This window comes from Parasteatoda tepidariorum, chromosome 6 (assembly GCF_043381705.1).
Source record: "Parasteatoda tepidariorum isolate YZ-2023 chromosome 6, CAS_Ptep_4.0, whole genome shotgun sequence".
Classification (NCBI taxonomy): domain Eukaryota; kingdom Metazoa; phylum Arthropoda; class Arachnida; order Araneae; family Theridiidae; genus Parasteatoda; species Parasteatoda tepidariorum.
This window is the reverse complement of record NC_092209.1, coordinates 17,978,482-17,989,605: the sequence shown is the minus strand read 5'-3', so window position 1 is coordinate 17,989,605 and position 11,124 is coordinate 17,978,482. Positions and strand designations below refer to the sequence as shown.

Sequence of the window (11,124 nt, the reverse complement as noted above, 5' to 3'; positions counted from 1 at the left end):
CAAAATTAGATACACTTCTAAATACATCTAAATATAGACCCAAGTTTAGTATGAAGCTTAATTTTGTTATAGAAGACAAAATGTTTCGTCTATCTTTACCGTGTTTGGAATCAAGGTTGACATCTTTCTGCCTTAAATGTTCAACTAACAAGCACCAATCTTTATCGACAGCTTCAAGAGTATTTAGATTAATGGGTACCATAGACGGTTTTTTAGGTAATTCACCATAGTCTTCTATGATCGAGTCAAGTTCTTTGTCTAGATTAGTTAATGTTCTATTTTCAACCTGAAGTGAGTAATAATATTGATAAATGCTAGATATTGTTTCTAATAATTCATTTTTTGATGAAAAGATTTTCGAAATTCTATGGAAGTGATGAATTTTGAGTGGTAAAAGAGGTATCATGCCTACAAATATATGTGACGAGTTGTCCTTAATGAGAGCAACTAATCCATCTATCCATGAACGCGTTTTGGAAAAGTCCACCATGATGAACACCACCATTTGAGACCATTGCTTCAATCCAAATCTTTCGAAAAGTTTACTTAAGTTTTCGAACATATCTTTAGCATCTACGCCTTTTGATTGGACGACTCCAAGGAATATTGTTTTCACGCTAGCACCATCAACATATTTCAAGTTCACCATTTCATGACTTTCAGTTCCTCTCGAAAAAGACCTATCTAACACCTACGAAAACATTCTGATATTTTTAATCTTTTCCGAAATATCTTTTTCTATGTTGGAAGCTATGAATTTTGAAAAACTGGTTACCACTTTATGATGGGTGGTATACGCATGTCCTAGATCCAAATTCAGTTTTTTCTGATCCGCGCACAATTGAGGGAAACTAGTGAATGGACTTTTGGACTTGACCATAAAATAAACGAGTTTGAAAATACTAACAACCCTTTTTTTCTGCATGTCATGTTCAAAAGAATTAATGCCATTTATTTTCTGAGCAGCAAGCTTAAGGCACTTCGAATGAAGACTGGGGGTATGGTGGAATTTAACGGTTGACAATTTAAAGTTCTTTGTTCCACGTACAATTGTTTTTTTTAGAGGTACTGTACTGGTGACAAATTTTACAAAACATTACTTTATTTCGAAAATCATAGTCTAAAAATGGAAAGCGGCTCTTCCAAGTATTCAAAAACTTTCCAGTCAGGGTCTTTTTTCTTCACGCTAGGTTTACACACCTGAAAAATTCCTATTCGACAATTTTCCTCCTTTTTTTTTATATTCTTTAGCATGAAGTTTGTCATCAATGTCAGAGATATTTGTGTATTGCCTCATTATCGAATTTAATGTGGCAGAATCCTTAGAAAACAATAGAATGATTATGGATCCAGAAGAACATTCCATCCTTAAATTTCTGAAATTAAAAACTAACTATTAATTACATGGTTATGATTTTGTAACAGTAGGGTACAGAAATACATCGAAAAATAATACAGGACAATATGATTGTTTTAAAAAAAATCTTTTCATAATTAAACACATTATGTTAGTTACGTCTAACAAAAATACTTAAAAAGAATAAGATTTTGAGTCAATATTTTGTTATTTAACTCATTACATCACACCCTGTGATTAACTAAAATGCTAAGAAAATTTATAGTATAAAATATACCATTCAACCTGTCCCGTTGATGTTGATACAAAATTTTTGGTTCTGGAAGATTTCTGTGGAAGGAATACTTATATTTCAAGTATAAATCTTGATTTTTAAATTTAGAAAAAATTGTTTAACTACCACGAGAAATCAGTAATATGTATGCTCTGGCAGTAATATGTATAACAGGCATATGAACAACATAAAACATCGATACGTTTGATGCAAAGTCAACACAATCTCAACTAAATAAATTAATAGTCTGCCAGAATAAGAAGATAGTAATAGCCTAGTGGTTCGTAGAAACGACACAATACACCACGACCTCAAAATGGATGTAATATACAAACATATAACTAAATTAAGTATAAAATTCTATGAGAAAGCCACCTCTTGCTCTGCAACAAATTTCAATGAAATATTCCTATATGAACTATTCCTCATATTTTTACATTATGGTCTTATCACCCTACAGCACATTACATTCACTCAATGATCTACGTGAATACTCCTTTACTTCATTTGCATTCCACCACCTCATCGAAGCACCACAAAGTTTAAGTTAAAGATGAATTTCAAAAGGGCCGCAAGCAGCCTCAGGTGCCCTGATGTTTAATACAGTTCAATTTGGATTCAAAATGTTGGTAAAGTAACTTGTTTTGAAAACTCTTCCTACTTAACCCTTGCCTGTGTATTTAAAAATATTTTATTGTAATAATTAACAACCACTTTATTTTAAGAATTTTTAAAATTATATAAAATACTGTAAGTATTACAACAACTCGTCTTTCCTGCTCAAAGATTTAAACACGGAAGACCACAGAATTATTTCTGTGGAATCTTCCATATGCTAATAGTCATCTCTGCACTGGGACATATTTAGTTTCGCCAGAACCCTTGTCTAGTCTAGTTACAAATGCTCAGTGAGTGTCAGTTGCCCTAATGTGAAATAAATAACAGATTCAGAAGTTAGGTATTCACAACAGGGCTGAAAGACTATATATATCAAGACGAAAAAGAGTAATGACTGGTAACAAATAAATTTCATTTTTTAGCTTTTTTTCCCGAATATTAAAAATCTATAACTACCTATTGTTATTAAGGGATACAACTTTTGTATTGAATTGCTTCTTCGCTGAGAAAAAATTACTTACAGTGAATTGTTTATTGTTGAGAATAGACTAACTCCTCCCAAATGTTATCTAATATTGAAATAGTTTTCCTACCTGTACTTTCTCTTTTCCGTCTCGCTATCAGGCCTGATTCACAACAGCGGGCAGGTAATTCATGGCAGAAAGCCCTTATATAGCAAGACGGAATTCTCATAGTATTAGTATCTTGTTTTTAACATTTTATTTGAAAAGCTCTTACTATGTCAGAAATTTCTCCCTCTCCCCTTTCCTTTTAGAATTAGCGTAATATAATTTTTTAAAATATTTGTGCCTATAACTAACTAAATATTTGTTTAATTATTTTAACAGGGTTTTTCGAAGCTCTTTCGCCAAGGGAATAAAATTGCCATAGTTAAAGTTCCTTATACATGAAGCAAAGCTATAATTTTATACTGTTTGTATCATCTTGCTGCAAATAATTATCTTGGCTTTTGAACGAACAAATAACGAAAATATTTCAAAAGTTTTTAAACTTTTTTAAAAATCATCAATTTGGCGACATTTTTCCATCTAGATGAAAAATATCAAAGCCAATGCATTATTCCCATTTTTTTAAAAATTTCTATCAGCCGAGATAATGCAGCATTACAGTAAGTACTTAAATATTAAAAAATTCGATCACAGACGCTTTTCATTTTTTTTTTCAGAACTGTGGCTTTTCTCCATATTAACGTTTTGCTTCTTTTGCGGAATAAACATTGAAAGCGATAGCTAAAGACAGACTTAACTTGACCTAACGATCATGAGTAACTGTTGCAAGCTCAGATCTGTTACGAAAATAGCATATTATTCGAAGAAAAAAAAGCATCATTTCACATAGCATTTGGAAAACAGCCGTAAATACTAACTCAAAATTTACACTACAAGACGAAACGCTACAGAAGCTGAACATTTAAAAGAGATAGTCATAATCATAAAATTTGAAAAATCTGAAACCTTTCATGGATCCTCATTCCCTACCCTAATATTCTTCTCAATTCAAATTAACGCTCACTGAAACTCGAATAAAACCATTCCGAAACCAAACTGAATTCACTGAAACTCGTATAAAACCATTCTGAAACCAAACTGAATTCACTGAAACTCGTATAAAACATTCTGAAGCCAAACTGAATTCACTGAAACTCGTATAAAATCATCCTGAAACCAAACTGAATTCACTGAAACTCGAATAAAACCATTCCGAAACCAAACTGAATTCACTGAAACTCGTATAAAACCATTGTGTTGAATTTACCTTTACCTTTTCTCAATAAAATTTCATAAAGACAACATGCTGGTTTTGCTGGTGTACTTTGAGTCCTTTTTCACATTTATCTTGTTGTGGCGTCTTTGTAGAGATAGCCATCAAGTAACTGGAACACAAAGTGAGGTAGGCACATTGCCTAGAACAGCTTTTTCCAAATGGTGTTCCACGGACCCTTAGGGTCCCTTCGAAGAGTTAAAAGGGACTCCGCGAGTTAGTACTTTTTATAACAGATGATGAAATTTCAAACGTCTGATTATATTTAGATCCGACCTATGATTTGTAATTTATATAATCTTACTGTTGTCTTTATGAAATTATTTCAAGTAAGAGACGAGTGGAAAGAAATTACCTTTTTTTTTTTAAATATAAATATTTCCACCAAGAAATATATTGAAAAAATTATAAAAAAACAAGTATTTATAAAATATTCCATTAGTATTTTCGATCGCACTTTTCGAACCAAAATAATTTAATTCTTTAACACGTTGAAGACCATGGGGATCACCGGCGAAGCCAAGATTATTAGAAACACATAATTCGGGTAAATTTTTAATTATTTTAATACTATTATCGTTACTAAAGTGGTTTGAAGAAATTAATGCAATATAGAACACACAAAAATAGTTTTATTTATATACACAAAGATGCCAACTTGCTCCGGGCAGCGAAAAAATATTTTCAAGTGGTAGTTTATCAATTGCAATTCTTGGTTTGATAAACTCAATTTTGTAGATTTTTCAGCACCACTACTTCTAAACAATTCGTAGGGTTATATAATTCACCATTATCTATTTGCACAATTTACATAGTAGTTATTTACTAGTTTTTTAACATTATTTTGGAGTGTTGTTGAGCAGTTGACATCTCTGCACTTAGAAAGCTAAGTAATTATATACTATAAGGAAAAAGAAATGAAAATATGAGATATATATTTAATCTACGAAATATTCTAGTATTTCATTTTTCAATACTCGAACTAAGCNAAAATTTTTTTGCCTTAGCTAACATCTACCAACTTTTAAAACTATGGAAAATAAGTACTATATATATATATATATATATATATAGACGTTTATTTCCTTTGCGGAAGGATGAGAAGGGAATTATTTGGTATCAGTTTTCACCAAGAAAATGTTAAAGCTCACTTGAATTCGAGATAACACGTAATGTTTAATAATTACAGAGATGCCAACTTGCTCCGGATAACAAATATATATTTTAAAGTGGTAGTAAATAAATATGTTCGTTTTGTATTTAGAAGGCCTATGTGTCACTTTTATTTTCCAATGCACCCAGCATCTGGTAGATGCAGCCCATGAACGATCTGGAATTTCTCCTTCGGTTTCTAACAAATGCCTTCAATCGGAGGATATCACCCGTAGGGATTGGCCAGCATACTCACCGGACTTGAATCCAATAGAGCATGTGTGGGATATGCTTGGCCGACGAATTGCAGCCAGTCAAACCCCTTCCGCCTGTCTACCGGACTTTCGGGGGGCATTGCTTGATGAGTGGTGTAATATTCCCCAAGATCAGATTGATAATTTGATACTCAGCATGCCTAGGCGTTGAACGGCCTGTATTTCATCGTCCCGGAGACATACTCAGTATTAACCATCATACTAACCATGTTATACTGTTTTTTGTAAATAGGTTCTTTTTTGTAAGTAGGTCCAGGGTGTAAAAATCGCAATTTTTTTTTAATTTTTGTCAAACATATAGCATCTTTTTTGCTCTTTACCTTTTGTTTAATACATAGACTTCACAAATAAGTCAAATTTGTTTGGCTTCTGTCTCTTTCTGTGCCTGAACTTCATTATTCTTAGTTTATGGACATGAGTGCAATTGCAACGCACAAATTTCATTTTCTAAATAATCGCAAATTTAAAATAAAAAAAAAAAAAAANTTGCTTGAAATCGAATTTTTAAAGAAACATTTTAAGTATTCTTACTTAAAACTTGACGAAAATAGCAAATTCAAACTCAGCCCTTAGGTTATAGTTGAAAATATGTATAATGTAACACAAAATCTACATTCAAGTTTGAATAGTATCTACTAAAAGTATTAAGAACCCCGGAAAGTGCTGCATCACAGAGCTTGTCCTATTAATGAATTTTAATGTTTATTTAAAAAAAAAAAAAAAAAACTTAACTGCGAGCATAATTCTGAAAAACAACAATGCTCCTTCGAAACGATTGCGTGGTCCTAACTAGGCAGCGATATACTACTTATACGCACAACTAACATAGCAAAACAAAATTTAGGGATAGTATTTTTTATTAGATAAACCTCTTAAAACGTATTTATATTTCACTATTAAAAAAAATACCTTAAACTCCTGCAAGAAAGAAAAAAAATTTTTGGAGTTTAAACTTGTGCAGTATTCATTGTTCATAACCCATTTCAACATAAAAAAAAATATCAGTCTTATCAAAAATAACAACATTTATAAAATGTTCGAAATAATGACATTTAATAAATTATGATTACCACCTTAAAAATAAAATAATTTTTATTATACATTTTAAACGACTTTAATATACATACTATATCTAAACTGACTTTCCCTTAAATTATAAAATGTGCTCTCAGGCTTGCAAAGAGCGGGAGCAGTGGTACTGAAAAAGTCGAAAGGTCGCACCGCATATTTTATTGTTATATGTAATTTAATTATTCCTTCCGGTTACTGTGAATTTGCTCTGTTTAAATGACGCTACAGAAGAGGGTTAAGAGGGAAAAAAATTATCGAAGATTAAAAATCCTAAAACTAGTATATCATTCGTGAATTTTTTTCAACATTTTTATTCACCATACTCAATTTCTTCAAAAACCTTGAAATTTTTTAAAAAACATTATATTTTTATAACTTATGTTAATATTATTTAAGAATTTTTCAGGGATGTTTTCACTTTTTGTAGCAACTGCAAAAAGTTTACAATTTTACAAAAAGTACGAAATTATAAGGAATAATTAAATTTTTAAAAATTGTTAGAAAAAAAATTCAAAATAAAAAGTAATATTTTTAAAAACCACGTTTTAGTAGTGGAGAATAATAATTAAGAAAAAAATTGAAAAACGAAAAACGTGGGGCGCATGAAATACATAACAGTAATGTTATATTAGTGTGTGTATGTGTGCTCTTGAGAATATGTGTATGTATATCAGTAATTGTAATTGTATCTGAATGTGGATGTGGAATATGCTTTTGTATATGCATATGTATGTGGATGTATATGTGGCTGTGCATGTGTATGAGTAAGAAAATGTGTATATGTATGTGTATATGTACTGTTATGTATTTCATGCGCCCCACGTTTTTCGTTTTTCAATTTTTTTTTAATTATTATTCTCCACTACAAAAACGTGGTTTTTAAAAATATTATTTTTTATTTTGAATTTTTTTATTTTAAATTATAATTTTTTTAATTTTTATTTTATATTTTTTAAAAATTATTACTTTTCAATTATTATTCTTCACTACAAAAAACGTGGTTTTTAAAAATATATATTTTTATTTAGATTATTTTTCTTAGTCAAGAGTAGTCAAGACTACTACAAGACCACTACTAAAGTAATAGAACTTTTATTTTAAATTAGGGATACAAAAATCTTTATAGAAAAACAATACCTTTACGACTTTCATTAGTTTTATGCTGATGACAACCAAAACAATCTGGAAATGAATGAGGAAAAACTGGATCCTACCACGTGATTTTTCAGCCAATAAAAATACTCCGACAACAAAAATATTTTCACCTGACACGTAATAATTTGAAATAATGGAATCGACAACAAAAGACAATCTCGAAAATAATTTTTTTTAAAAATTTTAATTTTATTTTACTTTGCATGTCTTTTTTCTCTTCATTTTCATGCATTGTCATCCAATTCTGAACTGTGTGCTAAATTTGAAGTTTGTAGCTAGTCGGGAAGTTAGTTTAAAATCGATTACAAAATTCCACCCGGACAGACATACACGAAGGCAAGTTTATATAAACGTGGTAAAAAATAAAATATCTCGTTAACGTTGCGCATTTACTACATAACTTATAGATTGTTTTGAAATTTTCTTGCTCATTTTCCTCAATAACAAAAACTGGAGGGGAATTTTTTTAGCTTTTTTTTTCATATTAATAATACTGTTGGGAAACTTATAAAATTACAACCAAAAGTACTGCTAAAGAGTACACCATAGCTTCACTGAAGTAGCATTGATGGCTGATAAACATTTCATATTAAATCATATTGCAGCATATACTTTTAGATTAAAAGAAGCTATTTTCATTAAGTTGTTCGATTGATCTAAGTTGTTCATGTAAACTCAAGAGACTTTCTTTAGAGTGGTGAGCTGTCTTGCATTTGAAAGTTACTCAGGGCTAAATTACACCAAATTTGTTAGATTTTTAAAAGAAAAAAAAAACTGATGGCTTACTTTTATTAAATATTTTTTTTTATCTGTACTGAGATCAGAAATGTCATCATACTCTCTTACTTCTGACAAATATTCTTCAATCCTTTGAAAATTAGTGAAAGGTGTTCGCAGTTGACCAAACTCTTGCCCATTTTTCCAAAAAATCCTTGAGGACTCACTGTCGTAAGGTAATTCATAACATGCCTCAGAGATGCCAACAGCTACGGACATGCCAAAATTATTAAAAAAAAAGAGGTAAATAACTACCAAGCAAATTTTGCAAATATTTCACTGATTTGGCTTGCTTTTTAAAGAGATGCCAACTTGCTCCTGACAGCAAATATATATTTTAAAGTGGTAGTTCATCAATTGTGATTCTTGGTTTAATAAATTCAATTTAGTAGATTTTTATCCACCATTATGTCTAAATAATTTCTGATGAGACACACCTTTCTTTTTTCATCAAATTCTGATTTATCACCTTGCAAAAAAGACGAAATTTTAAAAAGCAAGCTTTTATAGTTTAAGTGCTGTAATGGTTCAAAATTTTGTTACTCTAATGTTAGTTTTGTGTGTCATATTTTTCTTCCTAACTTTTAAAATCTGCAACACAANACACAATTTTCGCCTTCAGATCAGGACTTTAACAAAATTTTTTACTTAAGTCTGAACGAAATGCTTATATTTTCTACCTTAATAATTAAGATATCCGATTGTTTTCGACACAATTTCTTTTAATAAAAAGGCTCATTAAAAATTTTAATTTTATGTTTAGTAAGCAAGGATTCTAAAATTACAATTTTAAAGTAAAGCTAAAAATTTTATAAAATACTTTTCCAAATAAGGTCAAATTTGAAGTTAAAAGCTACAAAGATTTCATATTCAGCTAACAACTAATTGTAGCGCACAAATTAGAAGAAAAAAATATTTCTAAATAATCGTAAATTTAAGAAAAACAAGGAATAAAATGAAGTTCGAAATAATGGACTATAATAAATTATGATTACCACTTTAGAAACAAAATAAATTTTATCATTTTTTCAGATCAAACTTAAATGAACGAGACTCTTTCAATGCTTTGTGCATTTAAATGTGCTCTCAAGCTTACAATGAGCGGGAGCAGCCCAATATTTTTCTTGTGTATTATTATTTATTTCCTCTGGTGAATATAATTCGCTCTGCTGAGATGACGCTACAGAAAAGGGTTAAGAGGACAAAAATTTATCGAAGATTGAAAATCACTAATTCCCAAAACTAGTACATCATTCGTGAATTTTTTTCAACATTTTTATTCACCATTTTTTAATTTTCTCCAAAATCTTGAAATTTTTCAAAAAGCAATGAATTATTGCTAAATTTATAAAACTCAACTTAATATTATTTGAGAATTTTTCAGGGATGTTTTCACTTTTTATAGCAACTGTAAAAAGTTCCAAATTTTACAAAATTATAAAAATAATTAAACTTTTAAAAACTGTTAGAAAAAAAATAATACTTGTAATTTGTATTTACTTTAATACTTATAGATTGTTTTGAAATTTTCTTCTTTCCTTAATAGCGGAAACTAGAGGGGGATTTTTTTTTTCTCTATATTAATAATACTATTGCGAAACTTATAAAATTACAACCAAAAGCAAACAAAAGTACTGCGAAAGAGTACACCAGAGCTTTACAGAAGTAGCATTGATGGCTGATAAACATTTCATATTAAATCATATTGCAGCATATACTTTCAGATTAAAAGAAGCTCTTTCCATTATGTTGGTCGTCGTCGTCCTTGATTTGGCTGAGGCCTTTAGGCCCCGAAGGGGCCTTTTACCTCTTCATCTTCAACTAGTTGGTCTTTAGATGTTTCTGTCTTGATGTGGAATCTAGAAAGGAAAAGATTAAACAAAAGAACTATTAAGATCATATTGGGGTGGTGCTAAGATCTGATTGGTCCAGTAGTTGGGATCTGGGCTGGGCTAGAATTTACTGGGTACAATTAATTTTGTAGCGCCAGTTTTGATAGTGGTGTATTAGTGAACTAGAAAATTTGAAGATAATTTTAGGCCCTGAAAAAGGCCTTTTTTGATTCAATTAAATTAAGGAGATTATTAGATTTCATGGTTTAAATTGTGCAATTTTAAAATTGTTTCTAAGAATTGCGTCACTCGTGAGGAAGTGCGCTATCGGTCTAATTTTACTATCCTCAATATACATTTCAGTTTGAAAAATATTATTGTATTTTGCAACATCGCAATTTATTGCTTTATGTTGGTCGATGGATCTAAGCTGCCCATATAAGCTCTAGAGATTTAGTTTAGAGTGGTGAGCTGTCTTGCATTTCCAAGTTACTCAGGGCTAAATTACACCGAATTTGTTGGATATTTACAAGAGAAAAAACTGATGGCTTACTTTTATTAAATAGTTTTGACTTGTACTGAGATCAGAAATGTCATCATACTCTCTTATTTCTGATAAATGTTCTTCAATCCATTGAAAAATAGTGAAAGGTGAATAGATAAAAAAAAAACCGATTCTGCGACACAGGTGGTTTAGGCTGTTGACAGGTGTGGAGTTGTTTGCCTCCTGATTTAGTTTCGGTTTCCTAAAGTTCAAACTTCCGGTGGCAACGCCTAATTTAATTTCGGTTTCAACACCAGGTTTGTGGGCAGAAATAGGGGTAATGCTAC

At 30.5% G+C, this 11,124-nt stretch overlaps 1 protein-coding gene across 1 annotated transcript in view; it reads right to left on the bottom strand.

The window, feature by feature from the left end:
• LOC110282224 (zinc finger protein 862) overlaps positions 1-11,124 on the bottom strand; it is a 27,926-nt gene that overhangs the window by 3,545 nt on the left and 13,257 nt on the right. The window contains exons 3-4 of the mRNA XM_071181728.1: positions 10,269-10,320; positions 100-691 (exon numbers count right to left, since the gene is read on the bottom strand). Of these exons, the coding sequence (XP_071037829.1) occupies positions 100-691; positions 10,269-10,320 (644 nt within the window). The remainder of the gene's footprint in view (positions 1-99; positions 692-10,268; positions 10,321-11,124) is intronic.